Here is a 14,686-nt window from a genome sequence, read left to right on the forward strand (position 1 = left end):
TTGTGTGGGTGTGTTGGTATGGATGTCAGAGTGTGGTTAGTATGTGTGTTATAAAAAAATATGTGTGTGTGTGTGTGCGCATGTGTGTGTTTGTCAGACTGAGAGAGAAAAACTGCAAATTCAAATCCAATCACTGTGAGCTCCAGTGGGGTTTTGCTGGGACCCAATGGGGAAAATATGTTACTATGCCCATAAACAAACTGTTACTGAAAGCTCATTTTTTGAGATATCATCCTCAAATTTGGAACACAACCTATTTAGATTTATGGCTTTGATTTTATTGTAGTTTTGAGTTCAACCTGATTTAAAAAATATATATTTTATATAAAATATTATTTTATAAATAATTTTCATAAACTTACACCTATAACTTTTTTTGGATTTCCTTATTATTATTTTTTTACTTCAGCAATAATCTGCAAAGGGTCTTCTTTAAAATGATACCAAACTTAAGTCTGTGCTCCAAAGCATCACATTTTTATGACAGTTTTTTGACATGGACATTTTTGTCCTCTTTTTACCTATGTGTAACTTTTTTTAATTGATGCACAAGGGTTAAGCTTTAAAATGTGTCATCTTCACATAGAGACACAATGAATTCATGCGTTTTTAATAATGCTTCGTGCTCCTCCAAGATCGCGTCTCCCTAAGGAGGTTTCTATTCAAAGCTTGTTCTATTGGCGGTACCTTGCTGCTTGAGGAATCGTGCCTTTGCACAGCGCACAAATCTCCATATTGCTGTTCTAATAAAAAGTTGTTTATCTGCATAAACATTGCCTAAACACGTTCACCGTCTGTGCTCTCCTCTGTTCTCAGAACTAATGTGGTGCCAAATAAGCATTTTCAGTATCATTGAAACAGATCACTCGTAATATGTGCTCACACAGCACCTTAAAATTCATTGAAACGCAATGGTCAAAGACTCCTGAAGCTATAGAGAGCATAAAGAGGCTGGCTAAGGTGATGTTCAACAATTTCAGGCTCCTTCAAGGTTATTATTATGTAAAGCAGACAGGTAATAAACATGGTAATTTGGTCTCATGGTCTTGTGATGAGAGTAGGAGGTTCATTAAAGACCAGCCGAGTGCTGTGGGCTAAACCTATTGGCTTGAGTCGAAATCTGGAGCAAATTATCCTTGTCTTCCTATCCAGCTGCAAGAACCACTGGTGTTTACAGCACAATAGCAGACAACCCGATGCAAAGCACCCTCGAGAATATAACCTCCAAACTCCCTCACTGTACGGAACATGAAGGCTTGCTTTTCTAATATTCGTGGCTCATTAAAATACTGTCTCCCATCAACAGTCCAGCTATAGATATTTTGGACAGCTGAAGAGAGCAAGGACTTAGACAGACAAAGAATTCTGAACTGTTGGTTTTCTCTGGAAAAAAATCCATTAAGGTTGAGGCGGATGGTCTCCTCTAACACCCTAAATCTGTCTCAGCTCTGTAGTTCTGATACTCTGGGAATGCTTCACTGAATCTTTCTACATCTTTCTGGATTTTAGAGTAAACCCACTAAATCTGTGTGAATAACCCTGATTTCATTTTCAATACTGCTACAGCAGTTGCAAGCATTCCACGCTTTGTCACTGTTACGGGTGGTTGCTGGAAGACAGACAAAGATTTATGAGAGTATAAAGTGTAAATTGCAAATTAAATTTTTCACGAAATCCAATGTATTTACTAAACATAATGTAACGGTTACCAGCTGGAGTGCCCTATTGAGCCACCAGAGGGCACTCCAGATAAGACTATGTTTCACACAAACTACAGTTCCCAGAACTCACTTCCCGGACTCATCATCACTGATCACATTCACCTGTACCTCATTCACTATTGCATTCACCTGTCTCATCTTGTTAGTCTGGCTATATATATACCTTGTTCATTCAGTCACTCACCGCGAAGTCTTGTTGTACTGTTTGTCTGCATTTCTGAGCATTTTCTGTGTTTGTGTTCTGTTTTTTTTGACTTTTGGATTGTTCTTGGATTTTGATTATTGCTGCCTGCCCTGACCTCTGCCTGCTTCTTGGATTCCCATTGTGTATTCTCCATTGTCCTGTCTGCTGATTCTCGACCCTGCCTGTACGACTATTCTTATATTAAAGCTGCATTTGGATCTACATCTCCCAGTCTCGGAGCAGTTCATAACACATAAAGATAAGAACCGCCAACAATTGTTTTTTATGTTTTTATACCAAAATTCTGCATATAATATGAAATGTTTTTACAGTGTTTTACAGTGGTTTTAAGCATGCCCCCTCCCTTCCAATAGGCTGGGTGTGACGTCATAAAAGGGACTCCAAGCTAGTTTACCGTTAGTCTAAATGGCAAGTAGGCTAGCAGTTATATTGGATATGGATACCTAGCTAGCAAAAATGGTTCCCTTTCCAGGGAACCTACCTGTTCTCCTTAAAATCCATTGTGTTTAATGGTGCTTTCATGTGCTATGGTAATTATGGTAAATACCAAAAGCCGCCGTGGAAAATGCACATGAACACCCCCTCATGTGGTATTTACCACTGGGAAACTCGTAGAATATTTTGATGGACGAGTTGCCGAGATGAGATAACCTTTGACCATTTCAAAATGGTGGAGAGCATCGCGAGAGTCGTGAATGGTAAAAAATATATACTATTCATGATCTAGAAAAATATACAGCATATTATTTACCTTTTGAGTTTTGATAAATCATTTTCTTGCTGTTGCAGATGACTTGAGTAATCTAAAATAGTTTTAGCTAAATAACAGGTCTGGATCTCCATCTTTTTACCACATTACGACAACAAAAGCACTTGAACGCAACACACTGGTAAATACCAGTTCACAAGTGGAAAATATCCTATTTTTCATAGCATGTTGTGAATGCAGCATAATAACAAAGGATTATCAGAATACAAACCACAAGGCTAATTAACTCTTGCTAACTGTAGGTATAACAATTTTGGCATGAGTTTGCAAAGCTATCTGGTTCAAGTCTACAGAAGTAACAGCACATAATTTAATACAAAGTGAGGGATGGCATATGGGAAGGCATTTTCTTTAAACCATTAGTTTCTGTAATGTGATTACTCAATGAATGGGTTCTCTCTCATTGTTCTACTTCTGCCTGTTTTTTCTTTTCCTTATTCTTTTCAATTGATCTCATTTCCTTAGAGCAGAGCCTTCTGTCACAGTGCTAAAAATAAACCAAAGGAAGACTCACCTGTCTGTCCAGCTTCTGTTGTCGCAGGGTCGTCCCCTCATCATCCAAGGTACTGCAGAAGGACAAAAACAAGATTCAATGGGGAAAGCTCACAAAAAAAGACATGCTACAGCAAGAGTAGCACAGAGATGCGATTCAAACAAGCTTTATGTACACAAAAATCCAGTCCACTATCAAGAGAATACATATACTGATACAATTCACTACTGTTTATGTCCTTCACTAAAATCTGCTGCACAAAACATGGCATCAATATTCAGTATAATTTATCTTATTTCATACAGCATCATTAAAAGAGCTGATGTCTAGCGACTCCTATATAATCCTATAAATAAATCAGCGATTTGGTCTCAATTTACTGGCCATTAAACCTAGAATATGGGAAGAAGAACAGTAAATGTATGTATGAAGATATTTTTTTTTCAAAGGACAGACTGCTGCTGCTGTGTTGATCATGGCTATGACTCATTGTGCTCTTTCAGGTCCTGTGAGGAGGGAGGTCTCTGGTGAGACCTTTGTGCTCTGCCTGTCCCTCCTCTCGTTCCCTTTAACCAGCTATGACACATTCACTCCAGATCCCCTTATGCATTTCTGCTCCCTGTTATTGCTGAGCCAAAAGCTGTGTTAATTAAATGGCAATGGAGGGCTTCCTTTGTGGCTGTGGTGGGTCATGCGGAGAGAAGAAGTGTGACAGATCAACGGTGGTGTGGAAAAGGATTTGTGTTCTGTAATCTGTAATGCACAACCAAGGTGTAGCTTTCAACATGTGGTAGGAACATATTTTATAATCAGAATAGAGAGCTGCACATGTACAAATACTGTTTAGAAATCAAGAATTCTGCTGTCTGTTTTATCCGTTTTGATTTGGCTTCCCTCTGGATGTCATCAGACAATACAAAACAATTATAAAAAGATTTACAGCAGTTTGGGTTCAGAACACCACAGGCATTTTTACACACATTTTCTTGTTGACATTAGAAAACACACACAAACATGCTAATTAGATGCACTTACTTTCACTATAATAAAATATGTTCAAACACAAAATTTGAAGAATATGAAAACTCTAAGGTCTTTGACAGCTAGGCCTGGTTTATTTAATATATATATGAATAAATGAAGAGTTCAGATGCAAAAGCCTCTAAATGCCATTTGAAATTTTCTTCTTTAATGATGCTTTTTTGATTATAGTTGTGATTATAACCCCAAGTAACATACAGTAAGTAACATAAATGGTATATAATAATAGTAGATAATAATAGTAGGTTACATATAGTACAAAAAACATGTTATATTGTGTTTTTTGAGAGGACAATAGAATGGCATTTAGATCAATAGATCTAGAATGCTAGAATGACAAACTAAACAGAATGAGCGACAGACAGGCAGACTAACAGAAAGATACAAAAAAAGTCAGAACTATAGAAAAAAATAACAGAACGATAGATAGAATGGCAGAATGACAGAAGGAGATTGACAGTGCAGATAGATCGAACAATCGATAGACAGACACATTTTGGAAAACAGTATGGCTACGTTGGCTACTTTCAAACCAGTAGCATCCCAACCAGCATGGAAATTCATGTTGCTTTAAGCTTGTCTTTTAAAAAGGATTATCTCTTTCTCCCTCTCTCGCTCAGAAGGATCAACCAGCGCCCAACTAAAAGTCTCTACTTCCCTATTTAAACCTGAGAAATTTCACTCTTAGACTGCCAACACTGACACCATTTCTATCACACATGCACATGGGTACAAAATCATTCAGAAATGCAGACACCTATTATTCAGTGCACTCACAAACTGACACAAACCACAGGATCCAGAAATAGTAATGTGTAAATGCACAAATTCATGACTCCCCTCCTAAAGCTAAAATACATGCACACATGCACAAAGCATACTGCCTAATGCCAGCAGTCAAGGGTGTCAGTTCCCATCAGATTGGCAGATAATGACATAAACAGAGCGCTTCTAATGAGGGTCAACAAGGGATGAGAGATAAATTGATATGTGCTGACAGCTGCCTACAATGTGCGGGAGAATTTCTCTCCCTCACCATCAAGCTTCACTGATGACAGAGACAATTCACTTTGTGTCTTTGTGTGTGTGTATGCATGTGGGTGTTTCACTGTACGAGTGTATCGGAATCAGAAAGTAATGTTTGCTAATTTGAATTCTTTACTTTTACCTGTTAATTCTCAAGCAAAACAAAGTATAAATGCACTACAGCAGGGTTTGAAGATACATTTGCATAATGCCCGCCAGCGAACAACTTGGGATTCGCAAAACACTTGCTCGTGAAAGATGGGCCCTACCATGCTCCTCAGAATCACAACTTGTAAGTTTGAATAATTATTGATGTATGTGTTTTCTACCGGGTGAATGCATTTAAGGAGTCTGGATGCATTTACACAGCACTACTGCACAGTTCATTTCCAGCTTTACACCTGCAATGAGACTCTTATTTTGATCCTCTCTTTTCTTTATTAAATTTACTAAGTGGATCACAGAGCAACAAAAAATGTAAAACTCTACATTGAGCAATTTAAGGCTCTGGACAATTGCCTCGGACTGCTATTTTTTTCAGTGCTGCCCCTTTTCAGTGCTGCGCTCATTGTCTTTTGACTTCCGGTCTGTATTTTCAAAGCGATCTTGCATAGGTATGAATGAACTGCTCGTAAAAAATTTCCCGGTCGACATTTGTTATCTGCTTTACAATGCTTATGAACATTACAATGCTCATGATAACTTTTGTTAACTCTACAAAAAGTAAATCCAATTCACCAGCTAATTACTCCTTGACAGCGATGCCATAGAAATATACAGAGCGACCGCGAAACCGGAAGTTCAAAGACAATATTCTAAAGATGACGGCGCCCACAAGGACATTATACAAGGACAATTTGATGGAGGAAAAAACTTTTTTTTAAAAAACAATCTATCCATCTATCTAATATAATTTAAAAAATGCTGCTGTTGTTTAGAGAACATTTTTCTGATCTGGACAAAGTTCTTAGACTGTAGCACTATGTGGACACTGTAAGGAGGACTCTTTAAAAATGCATGTGTTCTTTATGTACAAGCACGCTAGCATGACAGAACTCAAAATTGAAAACAGGCAATGGTACTTATCTTTCCATGCTTGAGGACAACAAGGTCCTTGTTAACCTCCAGTGAGCTCGGTGTGTGTACAGTATGTGTGCGTGTCCATGTGTAGGGCCTGTGACCTAACAGAGCAGAATGGCCCTCAAATAAACTGGAAAAGGCTGTGAAATTAGTCTGCGTGAAGCAGATGATCCAGCTGAGGCAAACTCGGCTCTTCCAGCACGATACATTTTTCATCGCAAGCCCCATCTGCAGGGGAGGAGATGTTCATCACGCCCGGAAAAAAATACCATGAAGGGCCCAAAGGCCCTGCTGACTGAGGGAGAGATAAGAGAAGGACACATTTACTGTCTGTGCTCACTGCTACCAAAAAGACCAAGATCCAGATCTTGCTGCATTACCAATCTGCCTGTAAGCAAGCCACTTAATAGCAAATCGCCCTACTGCTGCTCCTCTATTGACCTACTTTCTTTTTTGGATGGAAATCATTGCCTGAAAGTCACATATGATTCATTCAAATGTTACTTTGCAGCTAACCACAACTTTAATGTACAATATGGAAAACACGCAGTATTTAATCTATAATAGCACTCATTTGGCAAGAGGAGAACTGGACCACCGACTGAGCTCCAAAAGGTTTTTTTCGCCATTTCTGTCACCTGATGGATCTTGGGTTCCTTGCCACTCTCGCCTTTGGCTTGCTTAGTCTGTGTTTAAAAGAATTTTTAAAATAATATTCAATAATATTATTGATTTGACTACACTGATACTATGAGATGAGAGCAAAACTTGAACTGAATTGACCTGAATAAATGACAGTAGTGTCATTTTAGAGCTGCTTTTCAGTAGAATTTCAATGTGTCACATATTTTGCATCACTGATTCAGTTATTTTTCTGTTTATTAAGCTGCTTTGAAACAAAAAAATAAAGCACTATAATAAATAAACTACCCTACTTTAATGGCGTTGTCAGTTATGTTTCTATAATTAAAATGAGACCAAAAAGTATATGTTGTCAATGGGGTCCAAACATCTTGTTCTGTGTTCCTTAAAAGAAAGAAAGTGTGGAGAGACATGAGTAAATGACAGTATTTTCAAAAAGTTTAAATCACCCTCCTTTTAATCCCACTAATGTCTATGACAAATAATTAAAAGCAACTGTATCATTTGAGGTTCTTTTTTTTTCCGGGTGCAGATAAAATATATGACTCATGTATGCATCTCTCAAAATAAGAATGGTTTTGAGAGATGCATTTCTCAAACCGTTTCTCAAGCTCCCCCACTGCCAAAGCTTGTTAGATTTCTCAAATCCATTCAGGTCACAATCACAGACCTCACACACAGGAAACTGGGGTGTGGGAGAGGGCAGATCTTCACAAACAAAACACACTCCCATAGAGACAGCCTTAGACCCTCCAGGGTAGGTTGAGCGGTACCTTTAGCTCCCTGCAACAAGCGGCAAGTGCTTTCAAAGAAAGAGTGGAGGAAAGTAGGCTTGTAACTTATAGCAACCAAGAGCCAATGAGAGACAAGAGGAGGCAGTGCAGCCATGACAATGAGGCAGAAGCAAGACTGCCTTCAACAGCAAACATAAACCAAAAAATATATACAGTGATAATCACTGACAACCAAACCAGATGGAAATACAAGTCAGTAAAAATATAAAGCAAAATATATGCAAAGAATTTTTAAAGATGAGATATTAGCCATATTAGGGAAAATATGGAATTAAAATAATACATATTAACACTACCGTTTAAAATATTTTTCTTTAAATATATTAATAATATTCAGCAAGCGTGCATTAAACGGATAAAAAGTGACAATAAATAAGTTTACAGTGCTGTTAAATAAATGCTGTTTTCACGATTAGTCACGCGCTTCCTGGGTTAACTTGCACTACATGTCCCATCATGCACCTCCCTGAACTGATTACACTAAACACCATACACCTGCACTGTGCTGATTACATACACCTGCATCTCATTATAAACCACTTCCCGTGCGAAGTCTTGACTTTTCCTGGATATCATTTCTGAGCGTTTTCCCCCCCGAGTTTGATTACTGTGTTTGACATTTGGGTTGTTTATTGATTGTTTTGTTTTTTTGAATTTTCAGTTTTCACAAAATATTAAGCAGCAGAACTGTTTTCAACACTGATTAAAAATAAATATTTCTTGAGCACCAAATCAGCATATTAGACTGATTTCTGAAGAATCATGTAACACTGACTGAAGTGATGGATAGTTTCATTTTAAAATAATATAAAAGAGTTATATAGATTGTTACAATATTACTGTTTTAATGTATTTTTGACCAAATAAATGCAGCAGCTACATTTATCATAAAAACTCTAAATTCACACCTTTTTGGAAAATATACCACAACAGTACAAAACATAACTAAAACGTTACCCATTCTAACTCATACTTCAAATTCTCACAATTTCAACAAAATTGTATCTATGCTAGCCACCTAATTAGCATTTTAGTCTCAAAATTGTTTCAAAAAGTTCTAAAAGCATAACAAGATCAACATAAACAGTCATAAGATAAGGTGACAATATAGTGATAATGCAGCAGTGACCGTAAAACCAACGGCCCATCTTTATCGTTATAGTCCTGTAATAGATATTGTATTCGACCAGCTGATATAAACAAAAACTTCAGCAGCAATTGCACAACTGGACACTCACATACTCTGTAGCTCTGCGTGCTGCATGAGAAACCCAAGAGTACAAGGACGAGAGAATCACCTTTGTCACCTTTGCAGCCCTAACCATTCATCATCCTCAATCCCCTATCACATATATCATCTCCAACCAAACACATGCAGGCTCACCAATAAACAGATGTACCTGTAAGGGATCCAGTCCGATGAGTGTTTGGAGCTCATATCTGAGGGTGTTGAAAGGGTTTCGAGTGTAGCGGTGTAGGACAGCAGCAGTGAAGCCAACAACAGAGCCCATGCAGCCCAACCATCCCCTGCACTTCTGTTTCCGCTATCTACAGATCTAGTGTCTCTTCCATTCACACAACCCTGCCTGCAGTCTGCAACGGATCCTTTTCATAATGAGCCGGACTCAGCTGCCTTGCTGTGAATCCAGTCATGCACCGTTTTTTTTTTCTTCTGCTTGTTCACAATCCCTCGTGTTTTATTCTTCCGTTCACCTTCACTGCGCGTCTCTCGCCATCGTCTCGTATGCTGCTCTGTAAACCGTGGCTCTTGCTCTGCTCTCCTCAACTGCGCCTTGTACCGACTGCTTTATTCCCTCCCTTTTCTCTCTCCCTCTCTCTCCCCCTCTCATTTGCGCTCTCTCTATCTCTCATTCAGACCGCTGTCATTATAACACACACGGCCCTAAGAATTGGAGAACATATAAGAGTGAATCCCTTTTGTCTAGCTGCTTTGATGTTAGTCGTGATGCTCCGCTGGTCTATCAATAAACACACACACAAGGCTCTGAAAAGCGGGAGCCTCAAATGTGTTTTCTGAACCATGATTTATTCATCCTTTCATTCAGAGCTGGGCTCATTAACATGGGACAGAGCAGCGCAGTTGTAATTGTCTTTGATTTAACATGCTGAATCCAAACTCAGCACACCATTTTGTCTTTGTTCATTGGCTTTGCGCTCTTTTTTTAAGTCCCCTTGGTACTTCACTCGGCTAAATGAGGGTATGACTTCATGTACATATTTTAATATCAGCATTATCACGCAACGGCCTTCATTAGCTGCCGCCAAGAACAAAGGTAAATTAACTCATCACTATTGTGGATGTTGTATTTTAATGCCAAAATGATATTCAGAATTCAAGAACGCTACATGACTTCTGCTGCAATATTTCTGCTGGATTTAAGCAAACCATTTAAGTGGTTCCTAAATGAAAAACGACTATTTGTCCTTCCGTATTTGTCTCAAGCGCACTCCTGCGAGCCTTCATGTTTCTCTGTAATATCTTCAAGCAGCCTGAAGCGTATTCTGTTTTACTGTATCTCAGCTTTCTCATCTTTCCTCTGGACTCCCTCATCTTCCTCAGTGTCACACATAGTCATGATGATTTAGCTCATGCCTCAGGCATGCACTCTTCCTTGACCAATAAAATACTCCTGGTGCTTTGTGTGCATGTAGCTTTTTGCTGTTAATATAAATCAGAATATAAGTAAAAGGAAACGAGTAAAACTGGAGCACATTATTTCAGGAAAGAACCACGCTTATTATAGCCGACACAAGTCTCATGTAGCATCACATTTGACTAACAGACAAAAGGTCTGGTCCATATGTCCTTATATTCTGATTCTGGCCCGCTCAGAGTATGATGTATGACATGTAAAGAAATCAATCAATTTGTTTAGGGTACATTTTATGCAATTCAAAGCGGTGGCTGAAATTGATAAACTGACGTGGACAAAAAAAAAATTATTGAAGCATGTCAGAAAACAGTTGAAATTAAGTAGAGACATTGGAATTAAATGAAAATTCACCCTATCTATTATTTTTTAAATGCATGCTATTGATTGTATCGTGAATATGCGTTTAATTTTCCACATTTTTGTGATTTTGATGAAACATTATGATTAAATGACATGTCATAAGGATCTTCAGATGAAAAAGACAGACTTCTTTCTGATAAAATGATTGATGACGAACATGAAGCAGAGCAACAACCCACAGCATGATGTAGCATCTCAAATGCAGTTAGAATGCCCTTAAAATTCAAGATATCAGGGCAAAAATGCCCCTTTATGAGTTACTGTCTCCTTATATCATGATATAGTTAAAGTCGGCGTGAAACAGAAGTTGATATTGTCATTTTTTCCTTGTCGTGACGTATGTCCAACTGAAACGGCTTCTGAAATTAGAAAAAAAAGGGCAGGGCTTGATTTCGTCCATCGGGAATTGATTGGATCGTTGGAGGTTGGGCGTTGCAAACAAAATGGAGGCAGATTTGAATGCGATTCTCTGAGAGGCGGTGCACCGATAGCCACACCCTCATCGGATCTGGCCGCACCCTTTCGTCATTCCACGTCATTCCACAAATTTAAAAAAAAAATAATGAAGTGCACAGATAAATCATTTATAATAAACACTACAATATTACATATAAAAAGAAGATTTGTCAAATTTGATTTCATGCCGACTTTAAGTAATTTCACTCGAGTAACAAGTGCAATATTTCTCAAGTGATGTTTTGTCCCAAATAGCAGTGCAAATGTGATATTGATTTATTACAATAGTTCAATAAATAAGTTAATATTGTGTTATATTTTAGACACAATATTGTCTGCTTTTGTTTAGTTTTGCCAACAAAAATATTACCTACTAAGCGAGAGCAGAACTGTTGCGTTTAAATTCGGAATAAATCAACATGTTGAGTGAATCAATCGGGTAAACCAATGATTCAATTGCCTATTCACAAAGAGAGCCATTTACTTTGTTCGTGAATTGAGTATCATTGACCGTATTTCATATACATTAGGTTTACTTCTCCGAAGGAGCTCTGACGACTCTAAGAAACATCAATTTCCCAAAGGCAGCTATGTATTTCTTGTTATTGGAGTATGAGACCATCAACACTTATACAAATACATATGATTTGAAACATTTATCTGAAAAAAGGAACTCAAATCAATGCAATTATTTTGATTTGGGCCACATGACACCATTTTATTATATCTTTCTGAAAGGAAGTCACAGCGATTTTGCTTTCAGACAAAAGAACTGAAGCCAAAGACCAGCAGAACACCTGCCCTGTTCTCAACTGGTGCTCAAAAAAAGAAACTGATACTATCACGCCTCATATTCTGTGGCCAAAGTTGTTCATCAGAGACCTGCAAACCATCCCTGCCCGGGAACCGAGGTCAATACTCTTCCTAGCGGCGTCCAAAAACAGCGAACACGGTGGTATGTTGCTGGATCACACGCACTCCGCTACGCTCCAGCAGAGGGAGAGCAGGTGGAAAAGCAGCATGACTGGTAAATATTTGATGCTACTGCCAGCCATTTGAAGTCACACTATACCAAGCTCGTCGTTTGAGCAGATCCATTAGTTAAACCTACGGCCACCGTGCCTAAAATTATGTAGCCCCCCATCAAGCTGAGCTAACAGCAAGCACACGCCGCTAACTCGATTGGCTAAGTCCAAAAGGTAGTCAATAAAGTGTCACACTGGCACAAATGTTAAGTAGTTATTGGCTTTTTTTTTATGCACTGTAGCGCTTCAGTGCCGAGAAGCTATGACAGGGGGTCTCTGTGTAGCATGGGGCTAGCTAGCATTGCCAAGGGCGGCGTGCGGGCAGCTGCAGAGCCACAGTATGAAGAGCTTTGTTAATAATGCAGAGACTCCATTAGCCATGCAGGTCACAAGGTGCCAACGGTCGCCGATGAATGAACATAAATCTACACCGCTTTGTGTGTGGGCGAGTAATGAATGTAAGATCTTTCTTTATTATTCTGATCAAATGACACTGTCATTGACAAGTGAGTGTGTGTAGCAAAATGTTTGCTTTTTAATGCTTATTTGACTATCAAATTGCATCAAAAATAAAACCACTTTCACATATTCTGGCCTCTAAGCATTGGCTACCAGTTAAATTTAGGATTTATATTAAAGAGTAACTAAACACTAAACCAACTTTTTTTAGTTAATGATCTGTAAGAATGGATCTTTATTAATACAAGTCATTGATTCGAGTAACTTTTTTGGCATTTGTTTATAAAGTGTTCTATTTCTACAATATATGGTGTAAAAACGTCTTAGTGATGCCCTCTTCGGGTTGAACGGTGGCTACTGCAGTTGAATTTTCCTATTGGATGTTTGCGGTGGTACGTGACACAGCGGTTGTTGGTGACGTAGGCAAGTTCCATACAAAGAGATGCGTCTCAGGTGCACGCCCCCCTCCGCTGGGCTCTGCCCACTTTTCCAGCATTTTTCAAATATTGCCAGTGGGTGGAGTCAGGCTCTGACCAGGGGTTTAGTTACCCTTAAGTATTATTTTCTGGTGTGCAATATTTTTTTATTCAAAATTGAAAAGAAAGTATAATAATAATAATCCTATTATATTATAAACATTTGTAAATCAGTATTATTATTATCAGTAGAGTTGAATAATAATAATATTTATGTCATTGGGTTCTGTGGTTCTCTTACGAGAGGTTCTCTTGTATTGCGCGAGTTCCCGTAGCCAGTGCTTGAAGTGGGGGAAAAAAGGTGCCGGTACTCTCTTGCATTGGCAAATCATGACATTTGAAATTTTTACAGAGAAAAACAAAACTTGGAAATATTGCTCGTACAACAACAATTTATTGTTATTTATTACCAATATAAATTTATTTAAACAAGTCGTGTGTGCGCGCATTTCTTTACAAAGAAACATTCTCTTTTTAGAAGTTGGTCATTAAACTTAATTCTTGAAGTTTGTTAAGATGGGAAGTATACAACAATTGCATGTTAATGGTAAACAATAAAAACAACCAAGAAAACAGGTCTGATATTGTCTTTTCAGTCATACTGTACTTCGATATGTTTACAAGACAGCAAACATAAAAAGTAGGCCTACACTCGGGTTTGATTTGAGCATGCAGGCTACCTGTCTGTGTAGGCTTTTACATAAACTAAAAGAAAAGCTTATATTCTGACTAGTTTGCTCGTTTTATTTATTTATAAAAAATAGTTTTACCCAAACTTCAAAAAAGTTTAAATGGCTAAATCTTGTATAAATATGTTTGAGTCTTTTTCTTTTCTGACATAGCCTACTCTAGTTCTTGTTAAAACACTCTATAGCATGCAAATTCTGTGCATTTTGGGCACTTTTGTGTGAAATCATATTTATTTTCTCTAAGAGCTAAGAGCAAAATTTAGAAGTGCTGGTACTGCGTAGCCGTGAGTACCGCCCCACTTCGAGCACTGCCCGTAGCGTTAAGCTAACTTACGCAATACTTGTTCCCTTTTCAAGAGAGAACCGAGGTTACGTTAGGTAACCGATATATTTTCTTGGATCTGCAAACCAATGATTTGAAATAAGATGGTTACTGTGCAGAAGGACAAACGATATATAGGGAAGTGAAGAGTCTTTCTCACTCTCATCTTGACACTGCGTGAAAAGAGCTGTAATCGGGCATGTAAAACTCCTGAGTACTCCTGTGTACTCCACAAATAAACGTGTGTATACGGGAGTTTGCTGTCCCGTCACACAATCCCGAAAACTCCTGGATATGTACCAAGTTTGGGGCACAGCAGGGAGCCACTATAGGGCCATCAGTTACCATGGTGAATAATCCCCAGGTAGGGGTCAATGCAAGGGAACATTAGCATTTCACACCTTTGGGACACAAGGCATGGGCCTCCTTCTATTGGTCAAGGTCTTACATAGG

At 38.4% G+C, this 14,686-nt stretch overlaps 1 protein-coding gene across 4 annotated transcripts in view; it reads right to left on the bottom strand.

Annotated features, from left to right (window-relative positions):
- The window catches only part of tub (TUB bipartite transcription factor), a 74,384-nt gene that overhangs the window by 25,610 nt on the left and 34,088 nt on the right, over positions 1–14,686 (bottom strand). For 3 of the 4 annotated variants that reach the window (XM_089129598.1, XM_039688607.2, XM_039688604.2), the window contains exon 2: positions 3,210–3,261. In XM_089129598.1, the coding sequence (XP_088985724.1) occupies positions 3,210–3,261 (52 nt within the window). Of the gene's footprint in view, positions 1–3,209; positions 3,262–9,171; positions 9,738–14,686 lie in introns of those variants that run through there. The other variant, XM_039688605.2, reaches the window with a different exon arrangement.

The sequence above is a fragment of the Pimephales promelas genome, chromosome 1 (assembly GCF_988280905.1).
Source record: "Pimephales promelas chromosome 1, fPimPro1.hap1.1, whole genome shotgun sequence".
In the NCBI taxonomy this organism is placed as follows: Eukaryota; Metazoa; Chordata; class Actinopteri; order Cypriniformes; family Leuciscidae; genus Pimephales; species Pimephales promelas.